Raw genomic sequence first — 16418 nt, forward strand, 5'->3', positions numbered from 1 at the left:
AGAATCCTACCTTGGGACACAGTCAGGTGAGGATGTAGCTCCCCAGTGTCATGCACTGGGTGTGGCCGTTTCCCTTGCTTTGTGGGCTCCCTTCCAGCAAGCCAGAGGCCCTTGTTGGAGAAATGGTGGCCTGGGTCCTTCCCCCCTGCTTCCTGCGAGTAGTGACTTCCTATATAACCCTACTGAGCAGTTGACTATTACTGTCTAGTCCTCGTCCTTTCAAAAGGATTCAGAGAGAAGGAGTCTTGGGACAGATCACCCACTGCTGTGATCATTTTCCATCTTTCATAGACTATTGCACAAACAGATACAATGACTACTTTTCACAGTTGAACAATAAAGCTTCTTAGGATTTGGGCTCCTCTTTATAGACGCCCTCAAAGCAGCCCTGGTCCAATTCCAGGAGCAGACAAGACCAAAGGGATCACATGTTATGTTTCCACGAGATTTTGATATCCTCCATTAGGTCTCTATGGCTTGAAGGCTTTTCTTTTGCTGTAGACTGGACATTGTATTGGTTCTGAGTATATGACTTAATTAACAAAGTGAATGAACCAAAAGAATCTATTAAGCCTGACTAGGATTCATCATATCACTGTGTTGGGCACTGGGGACATAAATACAAACAAGGAAAACATTGCTTGCCTTCAAAAAGATGATTTTGTAGAAAGAGAAAAAATAATACTGAAATTCACCTTGGGAGACCAAAGGGAAATAATGGGAAAGGGGGGAAAGACTGAGGTCTCATCATAGTGAACTTCACACTTTATCACAAAATAGTAATCATCAAAATGATCTGATACTGTTAAATTTTATTGTAGTTACGATTGAATATATATTAATTAGGTGGTCACTAGGGATTTAATTTCTAAATCCCAGAATGAATTACTAAAGCAAATGGAATTTATGGTAGTTTGCCTGGGTGCCTGTCTTCTGATTGCTCCTCAAGAGTCTGGCTTCCAGTCTCTCCTCCAAGTCAGCACCTCAAATTCAAAACTTGAATCAAATATCTCTCAAATTCATCTTCTTCTGCCCTTTTGGTCCTCTTAAAGATCTTTTTCTCTTGTGTCCCCTCCCCTAAATTTTCACATCTACCAATCACAGCAGATGCTTTTCTCAAAGATTGCCCACTCTAGTTCTCACCTTCTTTGGTTAGATTATATCTTTTTAGGTAATTTAACACCTTTTTTTGTAAGTTCACCTTTTGTAGTTACTTAATACATTTTTGTGGTTAAAATGGGTAGATGTACTTAAAATACTGAGTTATCACCTTTTTGTAGATTAAAATCTAAAAATAGATTGTGGATGACAATTCTAGCTTCACTATAAAGGAAGAACTAAGTACTTTCATTGCTACAATCAGGAGATTACAATTTTATCTTCACAATTAAGGAAGAGCTAAGTATCTTCATTGTTATAATCAGGGGAGAGCTAAATCCAGTCTTCTCGGTACCTAATTTTTTTTCTTTCATTGTCCAATTACTTTTTTTTATTTAAATTTATTTATTTAGTCAATTTAGAACATTGTTCCTTTGTTACAAAAATCATATTATTTCCCTCCCTCCCCTCCTCCCACCCTTCCCATAGCTGATGCGCAATTTCACTGGGTATTACATGTATCCTTGATCAAAACCTATTTCCATGTTGTTGGTGTTTGCATTAGGATGTTCATTTAGAGTCTACATCCCCAACCATATCCCCTCGTCCCATGTATTCAAGCAGTTGTTTTTTCTTCTGTGTTTCTACTCCCACAGCTTTTCCTCTGAATGTGGATAGTGTTCTTTCTCGTAGATACCTCCAAGTCATTTGAATCACTGCATTACCACTAATGGAGAGGTCCATTACATTCGATTGCTCCACAGTGTATCTATCTCTATATACAGTGTTCTCCTGGTTCTGCTTCTTTCACTCCGCATCAATTCCTGGAGGTTGTTTCCGTTCCCATTGTATTAAAAAAAGATAAATGAGGGAAGTTTGTACCCCGAGGGAAGTTTGGACTTTTGGTATGGAGAGGGGAAAAGAGAGGAGAACCCCCTTCTCAAAGCAGGGTTCAGGGGAGACAGCAGATATAATGGGTTGGCTCAGAGAGAGGAGAGGGGGCTTGAAGATTTTCCCCTTCTGCCTTCTCTCCTTAGCTAAAGCTGCTCTCCCCAATTCACTCTTGTCCCTGTTGTCCCCCCTCCACTACTTGAGACCAAAAGGTCTCCCCTTGATCTGTTCACTCACACTCAGCTTGGGGAACAGATAGCTTTTAATGTTAACTCAGTCAGGTAATACAAAAGGAATAATGGGAAGAATGGGAAGAATGGGAAGACAGGGAAGAATGGGAAAAGGAAAGTGGGAAAAAGGGGTCCCTGTCTCTATCTAAACCCTTTCCCCTCCCTCCTTGAGTTTGGGGGGAACTCAGGTCTTGGCAGCCTGAGCCCCCTGAGAGAAAATCAGGTTGACTCACCCCTAGGCAAGAGGAGCTGAGGTAAAGTCTGCTCAGGTTTCTCTTCAGAAAGTCCCTTCAATTGGGTAGTCTTGGGGGGAAATATTTCTAGTCACCAGCAGGAAAAGTGGGTAACCCTCAGGAGAAAGTCTTTTCACCAACTTCTCTCTTTGGCTTCTCAAAACTGAGAGCCTCACTGCTCTCCCAGCCAGAGTCTTCTCCCCCTTCATATTCCACTCCTGGGGTCTCTCCCCCATCAAGGTAATCAATTTCACATATTCTTCAGCCTGGCACTTTTTCTCTAGTGCCACCTCCGTCACACCATTCACAGTACCTATTTACAACTCTGAGAAATCCATTAATGGAAGAGATTATATATGCAAGAGACAGAAGAAAAATGAACCCAGTAGTTCTCTGTTTGATAAATACCAGGTTCTCAGGTATTGAGGTAAGGATTCACTATGCTACAAAAACTACAAAGAAAACTGGAAATCCATTGGGCAGAAATTAGGTGTAGACCAACACTTCTTATCATATACCAAGAAAAATTCAAATGGAAGCATGACAACTAGAAAAGATCACATCATAAACAAGTTAAAGGAGTAAAGAAGGAATTACCTGTCACATGTATGGTTAGAGGAAGAATTCATGACCATTAAATGAGAGAGAGAAAGGATCCCACAAGAGAAAAAAAATAGACAATTTTCATTACATAAATTAAAAGAGTATGAACAAAACCATTGCAGAACAAATTCAGAGGAAAATAGTCAATTGGGGGAAAATGCCTTGCAGCAAGTTTAGATCTCGTTTCTAAGACATACATAAAGAACAGATCCAAATTTGTAAAAATAAAAGTCATTTCCCAGGGCATTTCCTAGGTTGTTCTGTGGATAGAGCACCCCGTCTGGGTCTGGGAGGACATGGGTTCAAATTTGGCCTTAGATACTTCCCAGCTGTGTGACTCAAGGCAGTTGACTAGCCCTTACTGCTCTTCTGCCCTTGAATTGATATTTAGTAAAAAGGAGATGGCAAACCACTCCAGTATTTTTGTCAAGAAAACCCAAATGGGGTTGTGAAGAATCAGAAACAAATGACTGAACAGCAAGTGACACATAGCAAGTGATTTCTAAATGCTGCCCCCCAATTTTTTAAAGAAATCTAGAAAGTGGCGATAGGGGAGGGGCTTGGGTCTAGGCAAGCTAATGTAAATGCTGAGCAGCCCCCACCTGGGACCCCAGAGATGAGTTCATTTTCTTCCAAAAACCATTGTTTGTAACTTCTGTATAAGCCAGTGTGGTCTGGGAAGTTGTAGGGAATAGCTAAGTCTATGAGAATGATGCTATCAGACTCTAATTCATTGTCGAGTTGTCATGGGTATATTGAGGTCCAGAATTGGAGAGAAGAATTTGTCACCTGTCAGACCATTAAAAATAGAGAGTGCAATGGATATAAAGGAAGGCAAAAGGCAGTCCCTCCATCAAGGAGCTGAGCCCAATGGAGGGGACGACTGGCAGACAACGCCTTCCAAACAATATCCAAGATAAACTGGAGGGCATCCCTAGAAGGAAAGGCCCTTAGACCAAAGAGCACTAGGAGTAGTGGTGGGTACCAGAAAAAATTCTCAACTGAGACTGGAAAAAAAAGCCTGAGGTGCCAGGACAAAGAGAATTCCAAGTGGGGAATGGGCAGCCACTGAAAATACCCAGAGGCTCAGGATGGATCGTCATTTTGGAGGAGCATCATGGAGGTCAGACTCTGGATCACAGATGATGTGGAGGTGTACAAGGTGGAAGAAGACTGGACACTTTTGTGAAGGGGATGGAATGTCAAACAAGAATTTTTTGTTTCATCCACGAGGTGATAGGGAGGAAGACGATGGAGCTCACTGAGTGGGAGGGGTGGGGAGTTCAATAATCAGACTCAGGCTTACAGAAAATCACTTTGTCAGCTGAGAGAAGGATGAACTGGACTAGTAGAGAGACTGGAGCAAAGAGGTCAATGAATAATGGTGATCTGCAGTTTTCATCTATCTCGTTTGATCTTCACAACAGCCCTGGGAAGAAAGTATTTTTACTATCCCCATTTTATAAGTGAGAAAACTTAGTCAAACAGTAGTAAAATGACTTTCCCAGGTAGCACAGCTAGTAATCATTTTTTTTTTACAAATATCACACTTTTATTCACATCTAACAACCACAGAGGATATTTTCACAAAACTGAAACGAGACAAATGTTTCTGACTCCATTTTTCCATCCAGGTGCCTCCATATTGGAAAGTTATTCAACAGTCCTGGTGAAAGGTGATGAGGGCCTGAACTAGGGGTGGTGGCTTCATGAGGAGAGGAAAGGAGTATAAGTGAAAAGATGTTGTAAAAGTGCTGTGTGACTTTAGGCAAGTAACTGAACTCTCTGAGCCTTAGTGTCTTCGTCTGTCAAACGCCTACCCTGACTGCCTGACAGAGTTACTGTTTTCATCTGAAAGTGTGTGGGATATCCATGTGTCATTACTTCCAGAGCTGTTCTGTTATCCATCCTTTTCAGCACTTATGGAGAGAAGCCACCTGGGCTTCACCTCCTCTGTCTCTGCCTCCCTCTGTACGTAGACGTAGATGACTCTGAGGTTCCTTCCTGTTCTCCAGCTAGAACGCAGTGAGGCCATGATCCCATGACAATCTGTCCCCCGGGGGCAGTACACTCATTAATCTCAGTCCTGTGAAGATGAATTCTTTCACATGGCGCCATGTCCTCCCCACTGGCTGGGGATCCTGAGTAAAGTGGGAGGGTTGCCAAACGGGCTGCTTGTTTCAGAACTCTACTCTTCACTTTCCTTCCTCCAAGACTTTTCTTCTCCTGGATAAGATCTCCCTTTCACCGATTCCCACTCCCTTGGGTGACGTCGTCTCCTGATTCATTGGGATGCTCACCATTCCCTGGGGCTGGAGTTCTTCAGTCTTTTTGGACTCAGGATCACGTTCCCAAATGCATGGAATAAATCACAAAAGAGGTGAAGCGTGTCCCAATGGAGGTAGCAAAATGCTAAAAATAAACAATTTAGCAGACACCACATGCAGAATCCCTTCTCGAGACCCATCCCAGTTGGTCACTGCTCTTTCAAAAATGTGACACCCAGACCTGGGTATGATACTGCAAAATGTGATGACAAGGGCACCCAAAACGAGGCTCTTCGTCTCTTCCAGCTGCAGCTACATAGTGGAGTTCTTTGGAAGAAGCTGTTTCCATTATTTTGCATCTGCTTCCCTCTCCCAACTCTCGTTGAGTTTGAGATCCACTAAGACTACCAGGTTCTTTTTTAAGCCAAATGTCTCCCAAGTGGGACTTGCATGGATGATTTCTTTTTGGTCAAAGGATCACAAGGCTTGAGGTTTATGTCTCTTGAATATGATATTTTTGAATCCTACAGCCCCTTCCTTCAGGCCATGGTGGTCTACTTGGATTTGACTGCCATCCATCAGATTAGCTAACTCAGCTAGTTCTATGTCTGCTGTCAACTTGTCAGAGAGTTTATATACCTCTTTACCCACCAAGGAGCTGCCCAAGGCAAGGCTGAGGACAAGCCTTCCGACTTGGCATTGGGGCCCATCTGGGTGTTGAAATGAGGCATTTGTTATTTCAGGCAAGGGTCATATTTGCCAACATGACTCTGCATGTCTAGTGAAAGATAAATATTAACGTGTGGACTTAGTTCCCAAAGGGAATTTGGGGCAAATACAAGAATTCAGTTCTACACTGCACAGATTTGCTTGGAAACAAAAGCTCTTCCAGAGCTCTGGAAAAAGAAGCGGGCTTTGGCTTCCTCTCCGAGATGAAGGCTTACAGTTGCCTCCCCTTGTATTGGGGAGTTGGAAGCCTTTTTTTCTTGGCCTTCTGGGACACTGCTGGAAGTGAGAAGCTCCTGGTTCTCCCGATAGATGGAAGTCACTGGCTCAGCATGAGGGATGTGACTGAAGAGCTCAGTAAGAAGGGCCATGAAATTGTGGTCCTCGCGCCTGACGTCAATTTGCTTCTCAAAGAATCAAAGTTCTACAAAAGAAAGCTCTTCCCCGTCTCCTACTCCCAGGCAGAGCTGGAGAAGCGCTTTCAGACCTTTGGTCACCGTCTCTTTGACGAGAGATCTTTCCTGGGCACAGCCTGGGCCGAGTACTGTAATAATCGGCACATCATTGACCTGTTCTTCTTCAACTGTGACAGCCTGCTGAAGGAGCAGGAAACCATCAGATACCTTGAAGAAAGCAAGTTTGATGCCCTCTTGACAGACCCAGCTTTGCCGTGTGGAGTGATCCTGGCGGAGCATCTGGCCATCCCTTCTGTCTACTTTTTCCGGGGCTTTCCTTGTGCTTTGGAACATGCAATGAGCAGGACGCCCAACCCCGTGTCTTATATCCCCAGATGCTACACTGCCTTCTCCCACCAAATGACCTTCTTCCAGAGAGTCATAAACTTCCTGGTGGCCGACTTAGAGTCGCTTCTCTTTAAGGACTTGTACACTAAGTACCTAAAGATTGCTTCGGACTTCCTAAAGAGAGAGGTGGCTCTGCCAGCCCTCTATGCCAAAGGATCCATCTGGCTGTTGAGGTACGACTTTGTGTTTGAATATCCCCGACCCATTATGCCCAACATGGCCTTCATTGGAGGAATAAACTGCAAACAAAGGAAAAAACTAAGACAGGTTTGTGATGTTGGCTTTCTTCGATGCTTCCCACCTCGTACCCCTGCATAGGAACTGCTCTGCAGTGGGTGCTTGCTGGCTCCAACAGACGTGCATGGAGCTGAACGAGTGGCGAGTACCTTTCCCTGTCTCTGACTTGGCCAACCATGCTGTTGCTGTTCTGGCCAGAGGAGACATTAGCCCAGTGGATGGACTGGCTAACTGGGGTCCAGTAGAGAAGGGGGTGGCATTTCCAATGAGGGAAATAGCCAGAACCATCACTGGAGTATAAGAGGTAAAAATGGTGGTCGGACTGAATATTTAAGAATTTGATCACCAGGAATTGAATTACTAAATTCCGGTGAATTACTCAAGTCAGAAGGACTTTTATGGTAGTTTTATTTAGAAATAGAGAGAAAAAAGTAAGGATAACGAGAGAGAGGGAGCTACTCCGACCTGGTTCAAACCAGGCAGGGCCCCAGCAAAGGGGGGGGGGCACAGAGGATTAATTAAACAAGGCTTCCAGCCACGAGGCCTCCTGCAAGATGAGGGGCCTCTCTGGAGGTTAGTGCCTCCAGAAAAGCCAAAGAAATGGAGGCAGCCCTTTTCACTCACCCACGTGTCAGTCCAAAGGGAAGCAGTCTGAGGTCTCAAGCCCAAGCTCCTCCAAGGCCAAGTTCAAAGGTGAAGACTCCCTCACAGGAAGTGACCTCAAAATTTAAAGGCAGTTCGTTGTGTCACTTCCTGTGCCTTTGGTCCACCTTTACATGTACCAATGGCGGCTTTAACTTTGCTTCAGACTGCCCACAGGGCAGTCAGTTGTTTTTGATTTGTCACTTACTGGCACATATGGGTCATAGACCTCCCCCCCTCACTTAATCCTTAAATGAGGGTCTATACATTCCTGGTGGGTAAAATCTAAAGAATAAGTAGAGTAGAGTTAATCCCGTCTTTACAGGGGAGGATGAGGAGCAGGAAGGTGGAAGGAAGGAGGGTATAGAATGTCAAGGTTCCTGTCCCAGCTCTATGCAAAATGAGACACTTGCACTTAATGATCTCCAAGACCCCTCCTAGCTCTCTTTCTATTTATTCTTTTTGGATCTGTGATCTAATTTTTAATCCCAGCTCTGCTATTTTTTAAAAAGAATATTCCTCTCCCCCCATTACAGGTCAAAATAATTTTAAATGTTTTTTAATCATTTTTTCTTTGTTTTAAATTTGAATTAATTTATTTAGTCATTTTAGAACATTGTTCCTTGGTAACAATAATCACAATATTTCTCTCCCCCCCCCACTCTTCCCACAGCCCACACGCAATTCTACTGGGTATCACATGTGTCCTTGATCAGAACCTATTTCCATGTTGTTGGTGTTTGCACTAGGATGTTTGTTTAGGATCTATATACCCAATCATAACCCCCAACCCATGTAATCAAGCAGTTGTTTCTCTTCTGTTTTTCTACTCACGCAGTTTTTCCTCTGAATGTGGATAGTGGTTTTTCCCATAGATCCCTCCGGATTGTTCAGGATCACTGCATTGCCACTAATGGAGAAGTCCATTACATTTGATTGTACCACAGTGTATCAGTCTCTGTGTACTATGTTCTCCTGGTTCTGCTCATTTCACTCTGCTTCAGCTCCTGGAGGTTGTTCCAGTCTCCATGGAATTCCTCCACTTTATTATTCCTTTTAGCACAATAGTATTCCATCATCAACATATACCACAATGTGTTCAGCCATTCTCCAATTAAAGGGCATCCCCTAATTTTCCAATTTTTGGCCACCACAAAGAGTGCAGCTATGAATGTTCTTGTTCAAGTCTTTTTCCTTATTATCTCTTTGGGGTACAAGCCCAGCAGTGCAATGGCTGGATCAAAGGGCAGACAGTCTTTTAGCGTCCTTTGGGCATAGTTCCAAATTGCCCTCCAGAATGGTTGGATCCATTCACAACTCTACCAGCAATGAATTAGTGTCCCCACTTTGCCACATCCCCTCCAGCATTCATTACTTTCCATAGCTGTCATGTTAGCCCATCTGATAGGTGTGAGGTGATACCTCAGAGTTGTTTTGATTTGCATCTCTCTGATTATAAGAGAGTTAGAACACTTTTTCATGTACTTGTTAACAGTTTTGATTTCTTTAACTGAAAATTGGCAATTCATGTCCGTTGACCATTTATAAATTGGAGAATGACTTGATTTTTTGTACAATTGGTTTAGCTCTTTATAAATTAGAATAATTAGACATTTGTCAGATGTTTTGTAATGAAGATTGTTCCCCAATTTGCTGCTTCCCTTCTAATTTTTGGATGTATTAGTTTTGTTTGTACAAAACCTTTTTAATTTGATGTAATCAAAAGGATTGATTTTAAATTTTGTGATTTTTTTCTAGCTCTTCCTTGGTTTTAAAGTCTTTCCCTTCCCAAAGGTCTGACATGTATACTATTCTGTGTTCACCTAATTAGCTTATAGTTTCCTTCTTTATGTTCAGGTCATTCACAAATTCTGAGTTTATCTTGGTGTAGGGTGTGAGGTGTTGATCCAAACCTAATCTCTCCCACATTGACTTCCAATTTTCCCAGCAGTTTTTATCAACTAGTGGATTTTGGTCCTAAAAGCTGGGATCTTTGGACTTATCATAGACTATCTTGCTGAGGTCACTTACCCCAAGTCTATTCCACTGATCCTCCTTTCTGTCTCTTAGCCAGTACCAAATTGTTTTGATGACCACTGCTTTATAGTATAGTTTGAGATCTGGGACTGCAAGGCCACCTTCCCTCATTTTTTTTCATGTTTTCCCTGGATATCCTTGGTCTTTTGTTCTTCTAAATGAACTTTGTTATGGTTTTTTCTAATTCAGTAAAAAAAAGTTTTTTGGTAGTTCAATGGGTATGGCACTAAATAAGTAAATTAATTTGGGTAGGATTGTCATTTTTATTATGTTAGCTCATCCTACCCATGAGCAATCAATGTTTTTCCAATTGTTTAGATCTAGTTTTAATTGTGTGGAGAGTGTTTTGTAGTTGTGTTCATATAGTTCCTGTGTTTGTCTCGGCAGATAGATTACTAAGTATTTTATATTGTCTCGGGTGATTTTAAATGGAATTTCTCTTTCTAATTCTTGCTGCTGAGCTGTGTTGGAGATATATAGAAATGCTGATGACTTATGTGAGTTTATTTTGTATCGGGCGACTTTGCTAAAGTTGTTGATTATTTCGACTAGCTTTTTAGTGCATTCTCTAGGATTCGTTAAGTAGACCATCATATCATCTGAAAAGAGAGATAGCTTAGTCTCCTCCTTGCCTATTTTGATGCCTTCAATTTCTTTTTCTTCTCTAATTGCTACTGCTAGTGTTTCTAGTACAATGTCAAATAGTAGAGGTGATAATGGGCATCCTTGTTTCACTCCTGATCTTATTGGGAATGCATCTAGTTTATCCCCATTGCAGATGATGTTTGCTGATGGTTTTAGATATATACTGTTTATTATTTTTAGGAAAGACCTTTCTATTCCTATACTTTCTAGTGTTTTCAATAGGAATGGGTGTTGTATTTTATCAAAGGCTTTTTCTGCATCTATTGAGATAATCATGTGATTTTTGTCGGTTTGCTTGTTGATATGGTCAATTATGTTGGTGATTTTCCTAATATTGAGCCATCCTTGCATTCCTGGTATGAATCCTACCTGGTCATAGTGAATAACCCTCGTGATGACTTGCTGGAATCTTTTCGCTAGTATCCTATTTAAGATTTTTGCATCTATATTCATTAAGGAGATTGGTCTATAGTCTTCTTTCTCTGTCTTTGACCTGCCGGGCTTTGGAATCAGTACCATATTTGTGTCATAAAATAATATGGTAGAACCCCTTCTTTGCTTATTCTGTCAAATAGTTGGTATAATATTGGAATTAGTTGTTCTTTGAATGTTTGATAGAATTCATTTGTGAATCCCTCTGGATCTGGGGAGTTTTTCTTAGGGAGTTCTTTGATGGCTTGTTCAATTTCTTTTTCTGATATGGGGTTGCTTAGGTAATCTATTTCTTCCTCTGTTGGTCTAGGCAATTTATATTTTTGTAAATATTCACCCATATCACCTTGATTGGCATATTTGTTGCCATATAGTTGGGCATAATAGTTTTTAATGATTGCCTTAATTTCCTCTTCATTAGAAGTGAGGTCTCTCTTTTCATCTTGGATACTGTCAATTTGGTTTTCTTCTTTCCTTTTTTTAATTAGATTGACCAGTACTTTGTCTATTTTATTTGTTTTTTCAAAGTACCAGCTTCTGGTCTTGTTTATTAAATCAATAGTTCTTTCTTTGACTTTCAATTTCATTAATTTCTCCTTTGATTTTTAGGATCTCTAATTTAGTCTTCATCTGAGGATTTTTAATTTGTTTACTTCCTAGTTTTTTAATTTGCATGCCCAATTCATTGACCTCTGCCCTCTCTAGTTTGTTAATATATGAACTCAAGGATATAACTTTCCCCCTGAGTACTGCTTTGGCTGCATTTCATAGGTTTTGAGAGGATGTCTCATCATTGTCATTTTCTTCAATGAAATTATTTATTTCTATGATTTGTTCTTTAATTAACTGGTTTTGGAAAATCATATTGTTTAATTTCCAATTAATTTTTGATTCACCTTTCCCTGTACCCTTACTAATTATTATTTTCATAGCATTGTGATCTGAGAAGGTTGCATTTATTATTTCTGCTCTTTTGCACTTCTTTGCAATGTTTTTATGCCCTAATACATGGTCAATTTTTGTGAATGTACCATGTGTTGCTGAAAAGGTTTATTTCTTTTTGTCCCTATTTATTTTTCTCCACATATCTATTAACTCTAATTTTCTAAGATTTCATTCACTTCTCTTACCTCTTTCTTATTTATTTTTTTTGGTTTGATTTGTCTAGTCTATGATAGAGAAAGGTTCAGATCTCCCACCAGTATAGTTTTTCTATCTATTTCATCCTTGAGCTCCACTAGTTTCTCCTTTAGAAATTTGGATTCTATGCCATTTGGTGCATACATGTTGAATACTGTTAATTCCTCATTGTCTATATTGCCTTTTATCAGGATGTAATTACATTCCCTATCTCTTTTAATTAGATTTATTTTTACTTTGGCTTTGTCAGTTATCATGATTGTGACTCCTGCCTTCTTTTATCAGTTGATGCCCAATAGATTTGGCTCCATACTCTTACTTCCACCCTATGCATATCTACCTTCCTCATGTGTGTTTCTTATAGACAGCATATGGTAGGGGTTTGGATTCTAAAACACTCTGCTATTTGCTTGCATTTTATGGGTGAGTTCATTCCATTCACATTCAGAGTTATGATTACTAGCTGTGTATTTCCCAGCATTTTGATTTCTACTCCTAGTCCTGCCTTTTATTCTTTCACTGTTTCCTTCTACACCAATGTTTGTTTTTAATCAGTCCCCCTATTTCCCACCCTTATTTTACTTCCCTTTCTACCCCCTCCCTTTTCATCCCCCCTTATTTTCTTTGCAGTCTTTTTAAAACTACCCCCCTGCCTTTGTTATCCTTCTACTTCCCTATAGGGAGCAAATCTATTCTCTGCCCCCAATGAATTGGATTGTTCTTCCCTCTTTGGGTCAATTTCAATGCACATAAGAATTGAGTATTTCCTATCTTCAACCTCTTTACCCTTCCAGTGTATTGATGTTCTCTCCCATCCCACCATGAGCTTCTTTGTGACAAATTTACCCCCTCTTGTTTCTTTTACCATTTCTTTTAGTATTCACCTCTTTTTTAAGCTCTAGTTGTGTATATATATATGTGTGTGTGTGTGTATATGTATTTATGCATACATATATCTATATACATATTTATATCTTGTCATTTCATCCTATACAGTTTGTCCCTGTTCCTTCTATGTGTAATTCTTCTAGTTGTCCAGGAGGTAATAACAGTTTTTAAGAGTTACTAATGACCTCTTTTCTTATAGGGATGCATATCATTTTAACTTGTTGGGTCTTTTTTAAAAAGGTTTTTGTTTTGTTTTTCTTTTCCCCCCCTTTTTTTGATTACCTTTTGATGATTCTCTTGAGTTCTGTACTTGGACATCAAATTTTCTGTTCAGGTCTGGTCTTTTCTTTACGAATGCTTGGAATTCTTCTATTTTGTTAAATGACCATACTTTCCCCTGTAAGAATATAGTCAGTTTTGCTGGGTAGTTGATTCTTGGTTGTAGACCTAGTTCCCTTGTTTTCTGTAATATCGCCTTTCAGTCCTTCAGTGTAGATGCAGTCAGATCCTGTGTTATCCTCACTGTGGTTCCATGGCATCTGAATGGCTTCTTTTTGGCAGCTTGTAATGTCTTTTATTTGGTCTGGTAGTTCTTGAATTTGGCTATAACATTCCTGGGTGTTGTCAGTTGGGGATTAAATACAAGGGATGATCTGTGGATTCTTTCAATCTCCACTTTTCCCTCTTGTTCTAGAATATTGGGGCAGTTTTCTTGGATAATTTCCTGTAGTATTATGTCCAGGCTTTTTCTTTTGTCGTGGTCTTCTGGTAGACCAATGATTCTTAAGTTGTCTCTCCTCAAGTGATTTTCTAAATCTTCTGTTTTGTGAATGAGATGCCTCATATTCTCCTCAATTTTTCTCATTCTTTTGGTTTTTTTTATAGTGTCCTGCTGCCTTATGAGGTCACTTAATTTTAGTTGTATTCTGGTTCTTAAAGACTGAATTTCATCCCTGACTTTTTGGTCATCCTTCTCCTTCTGGTCTGATTTTCTTTGGATGTCATCTTTTATCCTCTTTGCCTCATCTTTCATCTCCTATACCTCATTTTCAAGCTGGTTGATTTTGGCTTTCAAGACACTATTTTCTATTTCCAGATGACTTATCTTAGTTTATATCTTAGGCAATTGGAATTAAGTGATTTGCCCAGGGTCACATAGCTACGAAGTGTCTAAGGCTAGCTTTGAATCCATAGCCTCCCAAATCAAGGCTTGTAATCTATCTACCCTGCTACATAGCTGCTCCTGGGTTCTTCTAATTTCTTACTTCTACTTCTAAAAATTTCCAGAAAAATTCCCCAAATAATTCCTTGGATTATGTGTCTAAATTCTTTTTTTTAATCTTAACTTTCTGGTATTTTGATAATTCTTATCTTATATCTTAAAATCATTATTAAATATTGCTTCTAAGGCAGAAGAGTTGTAAAGGTGAGGAAATTGAGGTTAGTTGACTTGACTAGGATCATGCAACTAGGATGTGTCTGAGGTCAGATTTGAACCCAGAACATCTGAACCCAAGGCCTTGCTCTCTATGCACCTAGCTTGCCCCCTAGTCTAACAATTCTTTTATTTTCTTTCCTCAATCTGTTTTCCAGGTCAGTTGTTTTTGTGATAAAATGTTTCAAATTCTCTTCTAATTTTTCATTCTTTTGATTTGGCTTTGTTATTTCTTGTTGCCCTAAGAAGTCATTGGATTTTCCTTCCCCATTTCTAATTTGTAATGAGTTATTTCTTCAGTGAGTTTCGGGATTTCTACCCAATTGAATGAACTTTCTTCCATAATTTTATTGCATTGCTCTTATTTTTTCTAAGTTTTCCTCAACCTCGCTCATTTAATTTTTAAACTCCTTTTTGAGCTCCTCCAAAAACTCTTTTAGGCCCTGTAATCATTTTACATTTCTCTTTGATGTTTAAAAGAAGGTGTTTTAACTGTTCCCTCATCTGAAATTGAACCCTGGTCTGTGTTACCAGCAGCTGCTGAGAAGCCAGCTCAAAGGCAGAAAATTGTTGGCTTCTGGGAGAGCCAGCTCAGAGAAGCCAAAGAGGACAGACAGAGTTACAGAGAGACAGAGAAACAAAGACAGGCAGGAGAGGGCGCAAGAGTCCCAATGCCTGAGTTATATGGGCTCCAGGGGAAAACCAGGCCTTTCATGCAACAGGTTGTCCTTCATTGAGAATAGAGGTCCAATAAATAGATGATTTTACCAAGAAAACATTACATCATGGAGAGCCAATCAGGGCTCATAGGCATTTCATCAGAATGAGCCAATGGAATGAGGAGGGAAACCATGCTGGTGCAAATTCAGTTCTACCCAGAATACAAAGGGCTTTTGGTTTGGGCATATATGTGTCTAGGAAGATACAGCTTCACAGTCTCGGGCCTTGCACATACTGCTTGTCTGAGGAGCCTGGCCAGGCAGCTTACCTTGCGGCCTTGGAGCTCACTTTGGCTCCTAACCAGGGCCGGTGTTCTCTCAACACGTGGCCTTGCCAAGGGATTTCAGAGTGGAGGTTCAGGTCTGCCTATTCGGCTGCTTTTCCTCAGTGGTCCCAAAGTGTCTTTGTGGCTCTCAGTCTTCTCTGTCCCCAAAGTAGTTCGCTTATTCTCTTCCTTTTGCTCTGTTCTTTCTCTTTTGCTTACTAAGTCCTAAAATTCTGGCAGCCAACACAGCTGACTAGTTGGTGTCTTGGCTGTGATGGTGACTTTGGTGCCGGAGCCCTTCCAGGCTCTCTGAACCAGGGCCGAGGCTCTGCTCCCCCATTCACTTTGCAGCCTGTGCTGTGAGCAGAAATTCCGACATTGCGAGCAGACAGTTGTGCTCGCTGGGGTCCCTGCCTGCCTGCAAGCACCCACTCTCCTTCTTGCTTTGGAAGCACAGGCAGCAGGACCTTCACCCCTCAAGACCTGGGATGCAGGCATTAGGGCTGCTGGCAGTGTGGCCAGGACCCTGGACAGCGCCTGTGCTCTCAGTCCCAGGCTTCTCTCATCCTGCGCAGACACTACCTCAGCGCTGCCTGGAGTGAACCGAGGCTGTTCCCTCCTGGGGAACCAGGGAGATGGTGGTGCCCAAGAAAGTGCAGAACCATTCCAGGAGTTTATGCAGAAAGACTGGCACAGGAACAAAGGAGGCAACGTGATTCCCTCCACCAGGGGGAGCCCGTGCAACGTCCACCAATGGATCTTGGAGCATTTGTTGGGGAAGAGGGAGAAGAGAGAAAGAAGGAAATTCAAGCAGCCCAATTTCCCAGCAGCTCCTGTTGGGTCACTTCTGCTTCAGCAGGGCCTAGATTTCCCATCAGCCCAGCTAGCCACAGGGTCAGGCCGGACAGCCAAGGAGAAGACCCGAGTTCAGGAAGGGACTGGAGTCCAAGACACCAAGTTCCCCAATTCTTAAACCCTATTCGGCGATCTTCCCACACGACTCTCTGACTCTGATTTTAATGATTAATCTAATGAAGTCAATTAATTTAATTTAACGATTGATCTAATGAATTCCCTGCAAGGTCTCCACCAGGCGGTTGTTACTTGCTAGAGATGGCTCACACGC

At 41.2% G+C, this 16418-nt stretch overlaps 1 protein-coding gene across 5 annotated transcripts in view; it reads left to right on the forward strand.

Moving 5' to 3' along the window:
* Positions 1-16418, forward strand: part of LOC100025642 (UDP-glucuronosyltransferase 1-6-like) — a 149803-nt gene that overhangs the window by 101889 nt on the left and 31496 nt on the right. The window contains exon 1 of one of the 5 annotated variants that reach the window (XM_056820135.1): positions 6154-7118. The exons of the other annotated variants lie outside the window; for them this stretch is intronic. Coding sequence (XP_056676113.1) covers positions 6255-7118 — 864 coding nt within the window. The 5' untranslated portion in view covers positions 6154-6254. Of the gene's footprint in view, positions 1-6153; positions 7119-16418 lie in introns of those variants that run through there. 5 annotated transcript variants of the gene reach the window in all.

The sequence above is a fragment of the Monodelphis domestica genome, chromosome 2, assembly GCF_027887165.1.
Source record: "Monodelphis domestica isolate mMonDom1 chromosome 2, mMonDom1.pri, whole genome shotgun sequence".
Taxonomy (NCBI): domain Eukaryota; kingdom Metazoa; phylum Chordata; class Mammalia; order Didelphimorphia; family Didelphidae; genus Monodelphis; species Monodelphis domestica.